Source organism: Vicugna pacos, unplaced genomic scaffold (genome assembly GCF_048564905.1).
Source record: "Vicugna pacos unplaced genomic scaffold, VicPac4 scaffold_19, whole genome shotgun sequence".
In the NCBI taxonomy this organism is placed as follows: Eukaryota; Metazoa; Chordata; class Mammalia; order Artiodactyla; family Camelidae; genus Vicugna; species Vicugna pacos.
In genome coordinates, this window is record NW_027328740.1 from 78,360,564 (window position 1) to 78,379,699 (window position 19,136).

Below are 19,136 nucleotides of genomic sequence, written 5' to 3' on the forward strand. Positions count from 1 at the left end.
ACTTCATTTTACACGAGGGGAGACTGAGACCTGAGATCTGTCCTCCTGGCAATCAGCAGCAAAGCTCTCCTAGGTCTCATGTCTTGCACTGTAGTAAAAACCAACAGAACTGTACTACGCCTATATTCATAAAAGTCACGTCTGTATTTTTCCAACAGTAGGTAATCTAAGTATCTTGCAAAATACTTCTCAAAGAGCCAGGAAATCATAGAAGGGTATTGAAATACAAAAACATTTATTTACATATTAAAACAGCATGAGCTTTATTATCTCTATTAAAAAAGTGACATGTCAAATCAAAATTTTGAAATTTTAAAACCTGAAAAGAGTGCAGAAAAAAATCAAAATTTTCTTTAGTCACAAAAGAGAGAAGCTTATTCCCTGATAATAATCAATGTGGATTTTTCTAAACTTAATGGTTCTGGTCAGAATCCCGAGAAATTAAATGTCTGATGGATGGTTACACGGCAACATGAATTCTGAGCTTACATTCTGTGTAAATAATCTTCAAGGTCGTCTGCTTAAGGCAATTTAAGTAGTCCCTGTCTCACTAGAATGACACAGATTTCATTAAAGCTTCATACTGCACTTAAAAAAAACAATCCTAGTTACTTTAAGCCATATTAATGTATATCATATATACACATATTGAATATGCATCAGAAATAAGCTACCCTTTTTAGTATTCAGAGTTGATACTTCTAAACTATCAGTCACTGTGAAAGCGCATTTTTATTAAGCACCTCTACGGTGCTTTGTATACAAGGCGTCCAGCTCTCACAGTCAGACAAGGTAAACCATATTACTCAAATTTCACAAATGACGAAATATACTTAAGCCATGTAAACAACTAAGATATTCATCATCAGGAAAGAAAAGAGTAAGGATTTTACTTACAATACTCACTGACAAAGTTTTCTTTCATACTAAGACTACATAAAACAAATTCAGTGTTTGGAAATTTTTCAGTAAATAAGCACCACTAGAAAAAACAAGTAACATCATTAGCAACAGTTGGACTTTCAAAGACCACTTCTCTCTTGCACAATAGTTATTTTAAATGTTTTGTTTTTAGTTCTCACAAAGCACTAAATTAAAAAACTATTTCCTTTACAGTCATTACCTGAGAATAAAACATTTGTGAAAATGTACAATTTTAATTTATGCCACTCTGCCTCTCATTCTCACTGGTGTCTCTCCTTTGAAGACCTCATCAGGCTGAGATAGCTAAAATCGGTCATTTATGGGCTCACAGGAGTTCGGGAAAACACTCAACGGGAAGCTGATTAGAGGAGCAATTGAGAATTCATCCTGTGCAGCCTGGATTCCAGCATCGAGCTAGCCACCGCCAGCTGCATGTCATTTGGGGCAAGCTGACCCATCTCTCAATCCCTCAGCTACAAAAAAGGAGACACTGATACCTACAATCAAACTCTTGCTATGAAGTAAAATATGAGCAAAGCATTTTAGCCTCAGTTAGGCGTCCACTCACAGCGAGTGTGGTCATTATGATGATGAGGATGGCTGTTAACAAATTAAGCTCGACCAAACAGGAGAAATCACCTTAAAGGAGAAACATTTTAAGTCCATGAGTATTTCCTTTTGGGTGGACTGTAGAATATTCTATAGATTTTTTTTTAATAAACCAAATTTTGTCCATTAATTGTAGATTTACAGGTTCATGGACAAGTCTCCAGAAAAATAATTAGAGGCCTCTAACCTCTGAAAATTAAGATGTAAATTTAAAAAAAAATCAGGGAAGAGATTATACCTCATTTGGGAGAGTATGTACTTAGCATGCATGAGGCCCTCAGTTCAGTCCCCAGTAACTCCATCTAAAAACTTTGTTTTTTAAGAAATAGAGAATTAAAGCAAAAGGATGGAGGAATACGGAAATTTTTAGAGACTCATCTCAGATTTAAGATAGGGAAGAAACCATCCAATTCTCAGAAGAAATCTTGAGGACTATGTAAACTGGATCTGAGATGTGTAGTCTTTTAACATTATTCATGAAATCATATTACCAAGTCTTAAAACTACCTGATAACCCACAGTGGTGATACTGATCATAACAGCTACCATCACGTATCGAGCTCCGGCTAGGACTGCTCTGTTCTGACATCTCTACCCCTAAGGCCTCACCAGGCGGAGAGCACTAAATTCGGTCATTTATGAGCATCTCGTGTAAGTCCTCCATTTGTGCTTCTCACTCTCCCCTCACCAGCTCCTCTGAGGGAAGCACTGTTATCATCTTCCCCACCCGCAGATAAGGCCACTGAGGCACAGACACTAAACCCGTTCCAGGCCACATTGGAATTAAAGGACGTCTGTATTTCTGCTGTTTTGCTTTTGACAAAGGAATCTGAGATATCAATTCAAAGCATACTATTAAATAATCAAGTCTGTCAGGTCTTCACCTCAAAGAGCAGATACTATAAATTCCTGATGTAGGATGAGGCTGCCGTCACAAACTGACTCAGCTTGAAATTAATATCCAAGATGAAGCAGCGGATACACGTAAATATTCACGATTGTCAAGTCTGCCCACGGGTCTGGGCCCTTCACTGCCTGAAAGGGGGTGAAATCCCCACCCGTGTCTGGGAGGGAAGCGCGGCTCTTCCCGGGCTCACCCAGGCTTCATAGGCTATTTACCCCCACAGACTAGCCTCAACGGTTAAAAGCTCTCAAGATTTTTACACCAGGCAAAACTGAAAGACATTTCTGTAGATGGAGCACTTTCTCAGGCTTAAATTTTTTTGCCTACACTCAGCCAGAGGGAGAAAAGAAACAGGACTCTACAAAGTCCTGACCCTCACCACTCACAGGAGTAGAATGACCACAGCAGAAGATGGCCCTTCACATTGCAGGATGTGAACAAAATAAAGATGCCCCAACAACAGGCACTCCCAGACACAGCGCTCAGCAGTCTTCTGCACAATCACAGTTGTGCAGCCCTCAACACCTTCTATTTCCAGAACACTTCATCAGCCCAAAAGAATCCCCCTATCACTAGCATTCACTCCGTAATCCCCCTCCACCCAGCCCCTTCCAACCATCACCTGCTCTCTGCCTCTGCATGTGCCTTTTCTGGGCTTTTCAGATCACTGAAATCAACAATATGTGGCCGTTTGTGTCTGCTTCCTTTCAATTAACATGCTGTTAGCAAGGCTTGTATATTTTGAAGTGGCATCAGCATCTCTTTATTTTTTATTTTTTTTGGAAACGTTAAAGATTATTAGAAGGTGGTAAGTACTATCAAAAAGAGTAGAGTGGAGCATAAGTGATTGGGTTTCAAAGGGAAAAGTGTGGGTTGAACAGTCAGGGTGGACTTCCCAAAACAGGTGGCATTTTTCATTTTCCTCTTTTTTTTTCTTTTTTATTCACTCTTACGTGTGAATAATGTTCCACTACATGGAGATACTACATTCTGTTCATCCATTCAGCAGCTATGTATGGACGAGGTCCAGAAGAATGAGTGTAAAGGGTGACTAGCATGGATGGCATTTAAGCAAAGGGCAAAATGTGTTTTCAAAAAAAAGCCAACAAACAGAGGCGCAAGGAAATTCAGTGCGTTTCTGAGCAAAGTGCTTGCTTGCTTCGGCAGGACTACCGTGCAGGGCTGGGGCGGATATTGGCAGGAATCACGGTGAGGGAGTCACCTGAGAAGACATCCCACTGCAAGCAGCTCAGCCAATCCTCCTCCCTCATCCTGTATTGTTAGAGCAATGTTTCTAGGTTACTCTTATTTCAATTAATAGCATTTAACTGCACGTCTGATCATCACCATCAGACCACATTACCTCCAAGTCACAGAAAATCATTCACTGACCGGAGCAGCACCAGGACATAATGGTGATGGATTAGGGAGTCCTGCAGCATTCCAGCCTGCAGGCACAAACCCCACATGTGCCCTGGTGATGTCCAGAAAATAAAATGCATGGAAATATCTCACTGCTGGAACACGACATCTGCCCTCAAATTGCCCGAAAATCATGCTGGCAAAGCACTACTCAACCTTCTCAGTACAAAAAAAAAAAAAGCCATGAAGGCAAATTTAGGCTCTTCCATTGAAAACCAGCAGCCACCACTGCCAGTATTTGAGCTGGAATGCTCCTGACTTTGAAAACCACTGCACAGTTACATTTCAAACGTGAAACTCATATATATATACCACGTAGATGATATTGCAGTAGGATTTTTCTTTTCAAAATTTCCAGTTGCAAAATTAGCACAAGAAAGTTTATGTTTAGGCTTTAAAAAAAATCAATTATCCTCCATTTTCTTAATTTTGAACTTATTATTATTTTATAAATGGAGCTATGGTGCGTATTTAAAACCTTTTGATTTCTGAAAACAAGACGTTTATGACCTCACTATTTCAGAGCAAACTTTAACGATTCTTTGAGAGGTGGGGCCTGGGGTGCTCACTAACAGCTCTTTAAATACTGACAAGGATGTGCTATTAAGTAATACAAAGGCTCTAAGTCCACATTAGCTCAGAAAGCAAAGAAACCACACCAAAGACTTCCTTAAATATTTTATATATTCCTATTCTTTTGAATATTAAAGCTCTTAAAACATATGATTTTTTGTGAAAAAGACAACAGCTGTAATAATTTTCCTCTCACCAAGAAAGCAATCTTTATCAGGAATAAAAACCCCTATGGAAATCGAAATGACAGGACGTTTCTAGCTAAGTGAACATCCAGATCTGAACACAAACCTAAATCCTATCAGATCTCACTCGAAGGAGCTCTACAAAGGCCTGGGCAACCCTGGAGATTAGCTCTTTTGTTCCAAATGTTGGCTGAGCTAAGATAATCACACTAGGCATGGAAAGAGAGAAGAGGAATGTCCACCTGGCAGCCTCCATCAGTTTTCTTCCAGCCACAAGGTGCCTCTAGGGCAGCCCCGCTAACAAGTCCCCCATAAGAAAAGCCGGCATCCACACTGCCCCTGCCATCCCCAAGTAGCCCCGAAGCCCATATCCCAGCCTGTGAATGGTCTTCAAATGATCCCCCAGTTGGTGGCACCCTCCACCTCTTCCCCGCTACACACACACACAAAGCCACGACAGCCTTCCCAAATCACAAATTTGATTACATCAACCCCACTTCAAACAGTTCAGAGGCTCCCTGGTAGAGTTCTAGCCCCACCCCAGACCCTGCTCGCCCAGCCTCATCTCAGTACATAGGTCCCCAGTGACCTCAGGAGCCCCCTGACCTGCTCCTACTTCCCACTTGCCTCCAGGTTCATTTTGACTGTTTCCCAAGGAAGCCTTCCCTCCCTCCAACCTCCACAATTTGTTCCTCTCTTCCTAGAACATTCTAGGCTAACTGACAACGCTAAGCTCTCAAGAAGCAAATACATTTTGCTTATTTATGTGGCTACACTCTCTCTCCCCTAGACTCACTGAAGTGCACGTGTTATGAATAAATGAATGACGGGTTGGATCTCAAAGGGACAGACATACCTGCTCTCACCCGTCCCGACCCTTTTGTCTGTAGTATATCAGAAGCAAAACCAGAAGTACCTTCCCTGAGGGTCACTTCTGTTGACACCCTTCACTGCCTACTGTGTCAGTTCTAGTAAAACTCAACTTCTTCCAAAGCCCTACACCCCGGACTCTCTCCAGTGTCCTCCCCAGCAGGGGCTCCCTCCACCCTGGACCGCACAGGGCACTCTCCCCGGGTCCCCACGCCAAAAGCCTCCAGGCCTCTGCCCGGGCTGCACCTGCGACCTGAGCCACATTCTTGACTCCTTCTCTTGGCTGACTCTTACTCTGTCCTCACAACTGAATGTACAGCCCATTTCTTCCAGGAAGTCCTCTCTGATAATGTCCTTTAAGTCTTGTCTGGGCTCTATCTATAGCAGCAGTACATGGTGACCAACTGGGTGTTTGCCCGCTCCTTTGAGACCACGAACACTTGGGAACCACGTGGGAAGGAGTGAGAGATTACAAGACAGGTGGGGGAATCAAAAAGCAGAAATCACAGCCCAAGTCCCAAATTCAAGGATACTTTCTCAGAAAAAAGTATAAAATATTTCACACGTGTGCCATTTGGCTACTATTTTTGTGGCTTGTGGACAGCAAGAACTTGGTGTTCTAGCCCAAAACCCAGGTTACATGCAAAGAAATGTATATATTCTTATCCAAAGGAAACCAGAGCTGCTCAACAACAGTTTTCATTTAGAACTGACAGGAAATTTGATATAGGCAATCTCTCTCTCTTCTTTCTTTACTGGAATCATATAATTTTAGAAGTATTTGCGTGACTAACAGACGGCTACAGCCCGTGATTCTGCACTGAAGTGTTTGAGGCTGAGGAAGCCTAGATTACATTCACTCTGTAAATGCAATCACACCAACACACTGATAGGTGCCGTGAGTGGTGGAGCTGATGTTCCAAAGCAGGCAACATTATTCTGTAAGAGAACTCTAAATAGAAAGTAAGAAATGCAATGTCCTGTACTCAATTTCATTTGCTATATGGGCCATTAACTGATAGTATATCTTGACTAATGAAACCCAAAAATAAATTGTCAACTTCGATTTTCTTCATCTGACCGTTTTATGCTAACATCGGATATTAAACTCTCACTCCATATGGAAAGCTCAGGCCTATGCTGCAACACAGTTACATCCCGTGGAAGAAAGCCGACCAAGGGAGAACTGGAGAGTTTCCCTTCAGAAGCTGCAAAGTCTGGTTTTGCACCTGTACACCATTTGCAACCACGTCATCATCAAAGGAGTTAGACGTTACCTCTCTGGTACGAAAATCACTGCGTGCTTCAGAACCATCAAAGAATGCTGAGCTTTGTGAAACAGTCCAGAGGCGCTTAAATCATACTTTTTCTGAAAGGCTCCAAAACTGACCCACTTCACCATTCCAGGTATAACAGGGAAGTACTGGAAACAGTAGAGAGAACATGCCCTTGAATTCTGACAAGGCCCTGCTTGAATCCTGCTACAGCATTTACTAGTCACTAAATGGACCAATTCTTTAACCCCTCTGAGAAGGCTTCCCAATCCCCAAAAGGGGGCTGCCACCGCCCACCTGGGAGGCATGGATGTGAATGAAACACGCAAGTAGGGCGGCCGACTGGTACCTGACACGGGGCCTGGCTAGTTTCCCTCCGCTGCCCTTCTCCCCCTTTAAACTTGCACTGTTCCCCCGGTAACGATCAAGCCCCCGGAACAGACTGCCCGTATCTTCTGTGTATCCCTGGATACATGCCTTACCCTTAGGAGGCCAGAAAAACAACTGCCTCCTCCCAAGTCACTAACAATGTTCTTAAGAGTCTGGGTATTTTTAACTCTATTTTTCAGGGAGACTATTCCAGAATTTTGCAAGCACCATTCTCCAGGTTGGCTCCCCTCCCAGTGCCCATCCCTTCTCACCTCAGATCCTCTGTCTGACTGCCTTCTGTTCATGGGAAAGCGAGTCCGGTAAGGTGGGGCTCCCTAGGCCTCCCTCCCTCCCTCACAGGTGATTGTGACTAACTTCTCCCCACTCCTCACTGCAACTCTAGCTTCTGAGGAGTCTACCCTCCCGTACCCTGCAGCCTCTGCACCTTCCCAAGACGCACACGTGGCCACGACCCTCCCTTCAGATTTCTTCCTGGCTGGCCCTGCCCAGCCCCTGGCCCCTTAAGGATAACTGGCATTGCTTTGAAAATGGCAAACGCCACTGACTGACACACCAGAGCTGTATGGTCTGGGCTTTCCTCCAACCAAGACACAGCCCTGCCCCCCTCAGTCTCAGTCTGCAGCTCTCGAGATGATCTAATTCACATGCAAGGCTGTGAACACCAGCTAAGAATGACGACTCCCAACGTGTATCTCTAGTCCGGCTCCTTCACCTGAGCCCCAGGCTCATCGACCCGAGTGCCTCTTTGAAGTCCTAATTTGGATGACAAATGGCATCTTAAAAATGCCTCATGTCCACCATTTACTCTGGAATTCCATTCCTGTCAGGTATCTCCCAGACTCCCCATTTTAGTAACAGCCCCAGCACCCACCGAGGTGTCTGAGGTCACATTCAATTTCCACTGTTCCCTCCCCCAGGCCCTGCCCTGGAATCAGTCCTGTTATCTCCATCAATAAGCCCATCTCAAGTGTAGTTCTGTAGGGACCATGGCCGGAAACACACAAGCTCACAGCATGGTGCACTAACAGTCCTCCGTAGGGTGCTCCCTGGATGGGGAGGCATCTCCTGCCGCTGTTCACCTCAGAAGGCAGTGGATTCTCACACAGGAGGCCCAGGAGAAGGGACTCAAGGTTCTCCCATGGTCTGAGCTTTGAAGGGCCCGAGGTCTGGGGGAGCTCCTAATTAGCAGACACACTTGCCAATGAGCAGATGAGGATGGGGGAACCCACGCAAGGCTGTTATCACTTCAACTCATGGGCTCTCAGGAGCCATGGGAAAGGCCTGTGTCCAGTGTACAGCCCAGCCATCACAGATCCCAGCCTGCATTTGCCAACCTGGACAGCCTAGACTCCATCTACTTGCGACACTTACTTCTATTCTGTTCCCCACCCAGAATGTGATGGACTCATTCAGATATTCTGGCCTGTCTCAAGCGAGACAAATTCAGTGAAAAATGAAGTGTCCACATTTGGACCAGAGCATGAAAGGAGAAACAAGGCCTCATGGTCAGCATGATGGTGGTGGCCAAACAATTCCACCAGGTGAGATGAACCAGGGTAGGGTTGAGAATCCAAGGTCCTGGGTTGGACAAATCATCTTCCTTCATTGATGACTGGGGTGTTGGGGACTGACTACCACAAACTAACGACACGTTAGGGGGCCCACGTGGTGGGCGTCAGCTGCAACAGAAACGGATTCAGCTCTTTACTGCCAACATGGGTTAAAAGTAAAGGCCGAGGCAGGAAGGTCTGCACGGCTGCTGAGGCAAACCACAGACCCAGCTCTGAATGCCCACTGGCTGGAGCAGAGAGGAAGCTACGGCCCTTTTAGCAGTCCCTTTGCCCAACAGATCCAGGTAAGCCAGCTACTTAGGGGAAGGCCATGTTGTCCTGATACTCAGAAAAACCAGCCTCGTAAAGGGAAAAAATAGTGGCATGGATTTTAGACCCAATTCTGCCCATTTATGAAGGCAAAGTAAAGTAAATGGCACGGGGAAGTTGAATGCAAAAAAAAAAAAAATTAAAGAACCAAACGGTGACCGCTTCCTCCAACAGCGTCCCCTGCAGCTGTCACCTCCGTGGCGGCCACATCCTCACCAGTGACCGCCGGCCAGGAAGCGACGTCACGCACGTCACACAGCGACAGCCAGGAACCGCGTGCTGAGCACGTTTGTGTAAAAGCAGGAATCGAGCAAAATGCTGCAGAGTTTGACCTTACAAGTTTAAATACTCCATGAAAAGAATCCCTGAGCAGCCGACTAAATCAATTCACATCTTACTTCTTCAAAACAATGAAACAAATTTAATAAGGGCGCATTTGTCATCAAATAAAAGGAGGACCAAACATGTTCCTCAAAAGCAAGGATTTCAACAGGTATCAAACACCAGTGGGTGATGAGCTAACAAAGCAAATATTCCAAAAAATTAGAAAATAAAAAATGACTAAGATAATAGATGGATCAAAACAGCTGTTAAGTTGTTGCTTTTTAAAGCGATGGAGACTGTACGGAGGGCAATCTGGCTATTTCAAATGCAGGGTGTGCACAGCCCACATTTTCAGAAGCAACAACATGCTCACTGGGCAGTACAAGTGAAAAAGAAGTAAAGAAAAAGGAAAAGAGGAACAAGAGAAAATTAGAATCACACAAGAACAAAAATAATTTTGACTGCATGTACAAGAATTTATGTGAGTGTGTGAGGCCAGGGACGCGGGGATGGTGAGGCCCAACCTCACCTCCTGCTCAAGGGAAAGCAGGGGCCTGAGGGGAGCGGCGCTGCCGGGGGACCACAACGTGTTCAGCTCCCCTAACCAAAATTCGACCTACAAGTGACTAGGCAGCTTTTGAGCTACAAATTATTGTCGCATTTCAGTCTGGACCGTTTTACTCACTTCCACCAAGAGTAGCAGGAGAGAATGAGGCTCTGCTCCTGCACCAAAGCATTGTTTAAAAAATTAATGACTGTGGAATAGTAAAAGAAACAATGGAGTAAAAGTGACTGGAGGAGAATGTGCTTGACCCTAGCTCACTGGCCGCGTTATCTCAATGACGTTCAGATGCTGGCTGAGCCCTTATGGTACCAGAATAGACAGACCCACAAGGAGGCAGGTTTAATGCGCTGAACCACTGTGGGCTAAGTACACATCCGGCTACTCCGCCAAGTCCCAAGGGCAGACTTCAAAAGGCAAAAACAAGCTGGCATTCTCTGGTGGGTCTGCAGACTCAGAGACAAGCATTTGTTGAGCAAAAATGTCACCAGTGCCTCCTATGACAAAAGAAGTGGCACTGGCGTGGGGGCTGGGGCAGGGCTCCAGGCTTCCACTGCTCACTCACCAGTCTGTCCAGGGGGAGAAGGTGGTCCCTGCTTAGGTTTCGCTGATGCACCTACTTGACTAATGTCTGGGGCCTCAGCAGGAGTTGACAGATGAGGTGAACGGAGCGAGACTCTGTGTAGCACGGTGCTGGGAGCTATGCCCTCAGCAGTGCCCAGGCTCCTAAACATGCCAGCTCATCTCCAAGAAGCAGATGGGGAGTGCGGGCATGTAGATCACAGGGCCCTGTGAGGACAAGTACAGATCATGGCCACGACATGCCTCTCCTCTTCCTTAAGCCATAGAGGTATTTCTGGGGAGGAACAGAAAATTCATCCAGAGCCTGCTAGGTGGGCTCTCGCAGGTGGGACTAGTGTCCCCTGTGCTTCTCACTCACAGGGCTGGTCTAGACATTCTTTTTATTAATTCCCTAGCATCTTCTCCTCCAACTTACCAACAACCAGAAAGTAGGATCTGATCTTAGGTAAGTTCAAGAATCACAGAGCACCACCTCCAAAGCGGGCCCGGTAGCACATGCCAGGTCTTCTGACCGCCACCTGTGGGACCACCATGAGCCCTCTCCAGACTCAAGGACCGAGGCCGTAGGCCGGGGGGACACAGCTTCCCTCACTCACCCCAGCAAAGGGGGACCACGTCTCGGCAAAGGCATCTCACCCTCTTCAGCCCGAGGGAAAACATGATAGATATACGGGGAAACAGAGCAGAAGGTGGGGGGTAGGCAGCCCAGAAGAGCTCATCTGTACTTCCGAGGCAAAGTGGGGCCATTGACTTAATCACAGGGACAAAGTGGGAATGAACATTTCCCTGCTCTGTCCCATACACCGTGATACGCCTTTCCCTGCATAAGGAGTTCATTAGGAAGTCCCTGGCGGTGTTTCTGATGTCCTAACTTGGCATGGTGGCTGTCGGGCAGGAAGAGACGGCCTGAGCTGAAAAGGTGCTGGGCCTGGGAGGCAGGTGACAGCGGCTCCAGCCGCAGCTCAACCAGCGCCTCGTTCTGCCTCTCGGGGTTCAGCATCTCATCTATAAGCAAAGGGATGAGCATGTACCAGGACAGGCTGCGCAACAGAAATGAAATGAGAGCCATGTAAAGAAAGTTTCCCAGTTGCCACGTTTAAAATTTGAAACAAAGAAACAAACAAACAAACAAAAAACAAATACTAGAATGTGATTTTAAGAACAGATCTTACTTAATCTACTGTATGTAAAATACTATTATTTTGACATGTAATCAATATAGGAAGTAGAGAGATAGTTTATGTACTTTTACTAGACAAGCCTCAGCGTCTGATGTGCATTTGACCTACAGTACATCTCAGCTGAGTCCAGCCTCCTCCCCAGTGCTCCTAGCATCAGTGGCTTTGGCTACTTTATTGGACAGCAACTCCAGGGGTCCCACCATGTTCCTGGCTGTAAAGCGGGAGTAAGTGTCCACACTAACCCTAAAAGGATCTCTCTGAAATAAAGGCGGATTCACTTTGAAATGTCTGGAAACCGGCGGGCTGCACCTCCCTCCCCCCTTGGCTACAAGATTGACTTCTTCCTTGCTGATCCCTTTCTGGATGTAGGGAAGCAATCCAGCACACAGCCAAGGTGGACTGGCTTCCAGGTAAAATTACCTGCTGTCTGTGTCCAGTCCCATGAAGTCCTCCTTCTCAAACGGGATGCAGGGGAGGGGGATCTTGTCCCCAGAATTCTTGGGGCCACCATCCAGCCACTTGGACTTGAGCAAGATGAAGAGTGACTCAGTGAAGTCCTCGATCCTCTTCTCCACCACCCTGCAGTACTCTTAGATTGAAGGCAACGTCGGTGCACGTCTGCTCGGCTACCTCCCCATGCTGCACAAAGACAAAAAGCTGAGAGTCATTAAGCGATGCGCCATACAGCTCCTCTGCATGTGGAGCTTCTCGAAGGCCTTGGCAGAGAAACATTCGGTAATGGTGAGAAGGCCCAAGACCTTGGGGTGTTTCTGGAAGACGCTCCACCGATTCTCGGGCACATAGCGGTGCCTGTAGTGGATACAGAGTGTCCACTGGGAGCCACAAGGGCTGATATGGCTAACCGAGGTGAGTAGCTGATAGATGCAAAAGAAATTCTCCTCTGAGATGATCTCTATGGATTGGACCACAACGGGACGAGTCTGGTGGTCCTCAGCACACTGCACGTAGTCAGGGATGCTCATGTTGCAGGCCCTGCCGAGAGGGGAGAGGAGATCGAGGTACATTCTCTGCTGTGTGCTACGGGCCCATCTGGGTTGCGGTGACCTGGTGTGTACCAGCCAGAAGACAAGGGAAGCCAAAGCAAATCCAAGGGTACAGTTTGTCCTCAGAGTCTGCATATGGCTACTGTAGCTCGGATCACATTACCCAGCTTTTGGTCTAGGCTTCCTGCCTCTGCAGAGAAAGGTCATTTCTTATTTTCTATTTCCAAGCACCTAGCAAGGCCCTGATGCAAAGTCACTGCTCAAAAATGCTGAATAAAGAAATGAACAAAGGAAATGCTTCCCCAACCCCCTTCAGCAGAATATAAAGAGAAGGACGACAGTAGGATCAAAAGATCTGGATTCCTATTCAATTTATTTGAACTCCTAAGCTTCATAATAATGGATAAGAAAACTTGCCTTGGGGTAGAGGGTACTGTTCATTGGTGGAGCACATGCTTAGCATGTACGAGGTCCTGGGTTCAAACTCCAGTACCTCATTTTAAAAAATCAAACAAATAAATACACCTAATTTCCCTCCTGAAAAAGTATTTTTTAATTCAAAAGTCAAAAAACACCTTGCAATTGACACAACATTGTAAACTTGACTAAACTTCAATTAAAAAAAAAGCCTTGCCTTACAAGAATATATCTGGATTACGGATGTTTGAAAATGTAAAATGCATAGGGTACCACCTGCATAAAAGGAGGTGACTGTACACATGTTCTATCCCTCCTTTATGAGTTATACTTCCTTTGGGGAGGTTATAACCTCTCAGAGCTAATTTTCTCAGATTAAAAAATATAAACATTACCTGATTCTCAGTACTGCTGAAGAATCAGATAACTCTATGAAAGCATCTGACCCACAGAGTTTACTCAATAAATGTTTGTTGAATGAATGAATAAACAAGCAAAGTGAATGCTGCTCCCTGCCACAAACCATCATAATGGTACTGCCTGGAAATCCCAAGCCCACGTTCACCCGACTCTGCATTAACAATGTGGGTGACCTGGACAGGCCTGCGTGCTTCACGAAGCCCCAGTTTAATCGTGAATAGAAATAAGGGCAATAACACAAACCTCAAATTGTTAGTGAGTCAGTAATGAATTGTACCCCAACACTGCATGATGGAACCATTAAGAAAACTGGGCAAAGGGTCCATAGGCCCTCTCCATATAATCTCTTACTACCACATGGGAATCTACATTACATCTCAAAATTAAAAGTCTAATATTTTAAAGAGGTTATCGAGGTTAGGTGAGCTCACTGTCTCAAATAAGGAACACACAGTACAAATAGGACAATGCCCAGCCCATGAGATACACTCAGTTAACATTCCCACTGAGCCCAATAGTCCCTCCAACTTCAGAGCAAGAGGATGGGTCCTCGTGGCAACAGGCCACAGCACCTGAAGCTAACAAAGCTAATGGTGTCCACTTAAAAGAGCCCCTGTCACCACCCTTGTTCTAATTTTCTATTTGTAATTTTTTTCTTTTCATTAAATTGGAACTCCAAATTGCATAGAATTCTTACCAGATATCATGATGGCAGCCCTTCAAAACCTGACCACAGAGATCATGATGGCAGCCCTTCTTGGTGAAACAATAAAATGAAAAGCCATTTCCACAAGACCTCTGTGTAAATCTACTAGGGAACTTCATCCTGGACTGAGGAAGAGGACTGGGGAGTAGGGGGTAAACTGGGACACGGAGAAATATGGGCCACCTGTCCCACAATGGACTTTAGACTCACCCTCACCCTCCAGGAACTTCTAAATACACACAGACAGAGTGCTATGGACAAGAATTTTTTTTAAACAAATCCCTGAATCCCTAGCAGATCTTGTTTCTACCGAGACACAAATGTCTTATTTGTATAATGTTTCACAGAAGCCTTAAAATATTATCACCCCAACTTGACACATCAAGAAACTGAGGTAGAGAAGTTTATCACATTCTACAAGATTAGAGAGAGGCCACGTCAGACACCGTATTTAAATCCAAGTCCCTGCTCCGTTGCTCACACTAGAAAGTGTCACATACTGCCTCTTTCCTGCCCTCTCCCTGCAATAAATCTCTGAAGAGTCTTTTCTGTGTCACCTGCAATCAAAATCACATCAATTTTTCACAAAGAGCTATGTCACTCCTTGGAGGACATACCAAAATCTAAAGGGTTGGGTTGAGAGGAGATATTTGCATTTTCTGTTTCTCAAAGGAAACATGGCTTTAAAAGAAACTGAAAAGTATTTATCTAGTCTAAGCGCTCATTGTGCACAGAAAGAAACGGAGGCTCAGAGGAGAAGAGGAAAGGGCGTTATTAACAAATATTGCCTCAGCGCAGCACTAAGCCAGCCCTGGGCACTTCTGGGGGAGGATCTGGAAGGCCCAGGAAAATGAGTGTTAGAAAATAGAAAGAGAAGAAGAATATAAGGTCCCGTCTCTACACCACCATACCATGAATTTCCACCAAATTACCCAGTATGGGTGCAGCCAATAGTAAGGTTGTCTAAACAGGTTATTGAAACCTGGAATTCTCAACCATAGTGGAAATTCCAGCATTTACTGTGCTTTTTTCCCAGTTCAATCATCAATTCAGTGGGCATTCTGTACCAGGGACTACACGAGACCTGGAGTTCTCCCAAATAAAGATCTCTATTACCACGTGTGCAAACCACATAAAGGCAACCAGAAGAAAAGCGCCCACAGATAAGATGGAATTACTGAAACTGAAAGCAGCCAAAGAGCATATATTACTAGGAAAAATGGTGCTCCTATAAATGGACTCATGGACATAGAAAGCAAACTGTATTTAGCAGGCAGGAAAGGAGGGATTAACAGATACAAATTAGTAAATATAAAATAAATGACAAGGACCTGCTATATAACACAGGGAACTATATTCAATTTCTTGTAATGAGTTATACTAAAAACAATCTAAAACATATGTATATACATATGCATATGTTTATAACTGAATCTCTGCTGTACACCTGAAACTAACATTGTAAATTGACTACACTTAAATAAAAAATAATTTAAAAAATAGGTAAAAATAAAAGCAACGCCATTAAGAAAAAATAAAAGAACACTCTAATCCCCTTAGCTGTAGGTGGTGGAGAATTCTGGTTGTAAACACCAAGTCCACTGGATCACTCCAGCAATGGCTGTCACTCTTTCTGACCATCAGAGAGTCACTTGCTTCACTGAGGTTTCTTTTCTCTTCTGTGAAAGGCTACAGCTGCAACTAACGATGTATAGAATCTCATCATTCACAAGCCCAACAAGTAGTGAGGACTTCCCATGGGCCAGGCTCTGGACAGAGGAAAATATAGGGTCCGAAATATATTCATGGGTAGAAGAAGTTTGTGCCATAAAGACGTTAATTCTTCCTGTTTTGATAGACAGATTCATTGCAATTCTGATTAGAATTCCTACCAGATTTTTCTTGGAATGTAACAAGTGAATTTATGGTCAAGATTAGCCAAGAAATTTCTTTAGAACCACCACTGGGGAGGGGTGGATAGGTCATTAATTTCCACTGCTCTTTCTGAAGTGATAAAAACGTTCTGGAATAATAATGGTTGCACAACTGTGAATATGCTAAAAGCTGCTGAATTTTACCATTTAAATGGATGTACTTCATGGTGTGTGAACTATATCACAATAACGCTGTTATATGAAAAAATATTTCTTGACAAATATTTTTCTTTTTATACCACTAGTCTGTCCCACAATTTAAGAAAAACAAAAAACCAATACAAACAAAACTGTGCCAGGAGTTCTTTAGGACTGCAAAATCCCTGGGTCTCCAAGGCCTCTGGTGATGCTGTTCCTGTTAACACACACTAGCTGGGCTGGGCTAGCTAGGGACTGTAACTATCTTTTTAAAATTGACTGTCACACGTTTCACCCTTGGAGAGGGAAGGAAGGAGGATATCACAGCTTCATGCCTTCAGCTCATTTTTAACAGAACCAAGCCCTGCTTTCACCACTGTTAATCCCTCTCACTATAAAAACACGTGACATCAACAAGCACCGCCATCATAACACCTGAAAGTGTTCAAGATACTTACCTGCGGCAGAAACACTGAGGGAGGAGACAGAAGCTTGCTCAGCACTGATGCTCCCTTTTCCCGACTCCACCAGGTGAAGCTGGGCGCTACAGCCAGAGGCTCTCAGTCCGGGGAGCAGCACACACGCCACTGAGCTGGTCCTGAGGGAGGGTGAAAGGGAAAGGAGGGCAGCCCTAGGGGGGAGGGAAAGGGGGGGTGCGGGCTGCAGCCCCGCTCGGAGGCCAGCCCCAGCACCAGCATAAGCCGCCCGCTCCCGTCCAGGTCCGCAGACCACGCCCGCCCGGGAAACAGCCCGCCCATTGGTGGGGACGGGCAGGCGGCCAAGGAGAGGAAGCCCGGGAGGAGAGGACTCGCGGGCGGGAGAGGGGAAGGGGACGCCAGCCGTGGACTGAGGGGATCCCGGCTGCGTGAGAGGTGGCAGGCGCACACCTGGACCTGGACAGCTGTGGCCGGGGCGCCGGGGCAGGTGGTGCTGTCAGAAGGGTCTGGCCAGAGAAATTCAGCTGAACACGGGCTGACTGGCGCCCTTGGGGGCTGTGAAAGGCGGATCACCCTCCCGAAGCCGCCTGAACCCTTTCCCGGGAGGCCCCCACCTTGCACTTCCACAGCCAGAAGCCCCGGCCCCAGGCAGGAACCAAAGGCCTAACGGGCGACAGAGTTGAGAAGCATTTGGGGCCAATCCCCGGCTCGGACATGGAGCTTCGAACCAGGGGACCACCAGGCACCGACAGCGCATGCGCAGGAGGGACATGGATCCTCTGGATTCTGCGAGAGAAGGTGGGACAGCGAGGGAGGGAGAAGATGGGAGCGGGTGGAGAAGAGGGGAAAAGTGGAGGGATACAGATGGACAGGAAGAGCAGAGAAGGGATGGGTCTGGATAGGGGAGTGTCGTAGCGGAGTTGGAGAGAAAAAGCTTTACCTCTAGGGCACCCTGAGATGGCAGACCTACCTCTGTACCCTTCTGTAACCGTTCAAGTCCCGCAGCTCATGTTTTACCTCCCTGATCCAGCCCTCCATCAGATGCTTCTGCAGAAACACTACGGGGATCACACCCGTTGCCCCCATGCGGAGCTGGGTTTTCTGTTGCTCTGAGAACCAAGCACCCGCAGGTGTTGTCGCTCAGAACTTCCTTGGGAAGAGCACATATTCCCCTTTTACACGCTGGGAAACAGGCAGGAAGGATCACTGCCTTAGCTCCACTGTCCCAGGTGTTGGGCTGGCGGGGAGAGGTGTGGTACAAGATCAGAGCCCCAGACAGAGCAGACTGCCTGAGTGTTGGTGCATAGTCCCCATCCCTCCTGGGTAAACCATACCCCACCCTAGTGGAAACATCAAGGGCTCACAGTGGTTTCCTGGGGGTGGGAGAGCTGTCCTCATGTGAAGGAAAAGTCCAGCTGGGCTAACAAGCTAAGTCACAAATCTAAGTGTGATAAGTGTCGGTTTACTGATCTAAGTTCTGCTGGGCTATCTCGTAAATCTGAAGTTTAGTGTCAGTTTATTGGGCTAACAACCTAACTCGTAATTCCAAGCTCAACAAGTGTCAGTAATGTGAACTATTACAAATTGATAAGCTCCAGTGTACTGATTCCTTGCATTTTGTTCTTTGAGTCTTATTGGCTAATATCCCCTTACTTGTATTGAAGTCTTTAAAACCTCATGTGCACGTCTTGGAGGTGCTCAGTAATTTGGAGCAGAAGCCCCTCTGAGCCCGCCGGCATAAAAATTCTGAGTACTCCAGCACTCCGATTGGTGCTTGTTTCTTGGCTGGCCTGTTTCCATAACACTCAGCTCCAGTGCCCTGCTTTCTAGGTAGATAGGAATGTTACCAAGTCCAAATTCATTCTCCTCAGTGCAGGACAGGCCAATAAGTTTGGAAACCAGATGTTGGGGCTTGGAATAGCAAGTTTCTGTAGACCTAGTTGGCAAACTAATGTTCTGGAAAACCATCTCCCCAAGTCACAATTCAGGCTCCTTTCCTACGCGCTTGGTTGTTGCAAACTTCTTAGTGTAGGAATTCCTTCTTGTTAGAATCCTTTGTTCTTACAGCTATCTGCGTGGGTCAGATCCCTGTAAATCTCCAACAAAACAAACGTTATTTTCTATTCTGCAATTTGCTATCTTTTAATGAATGAAAAAATGTTAAATATCCTTAAAGGTCAGAGCTTCAGAATAAGCTCTCCTGTGTATTTCAGGCTCTAGGCAACAATTTTTTACAAGCAAGATGAAGCCTAGGAGACAGAGCATAGGGTTAAATTCAAAGGAACAGATCTAATATGGAGTCAGATTTGTTCTGTTCTATTACCCGGGCAGAAGCCACTTGAGGATTTAAATCTCTTTAAGTTAAAAATAACTAAAATTTTAAAGGAATTTACATACATA

General features: G+C 45.6%; 1 protein-coding gene across 1 annotated transcript in view; it reads right to left on the reverse strand.

Moving 5' to 3' along the window:
- The window catches only part of LOC140693564 (uncharacterized), a 115,104-nt gene extending 97,004 nt beyond the window's left edge, over positions 1-18,100 (reverse strand). The window contains exons 1-3 of the mRNA XM_072957352.1: positions 17,707-18,100; positions 16,758-16,897; positions 12,101-12,319 (exon numbers count right to left, since the gene is read on the reverse strand). Of these exons, the coding sequence (XP_072813453.1) occupies positions 12,101-12,319; positions 16,758-16,897; positions 17,707-17,822 (475 nt within the window). The 5' untranslated portion in view covers positions 17,823-18,100. The remainder of the gene's footprint in view (positions 1-12,100; positions 12,320-16,757; positions 16,898-17,706) is intronic.
- Between the last annotated feature and the right edge of the window lie 1,036 nt (positions 18,101-19,136).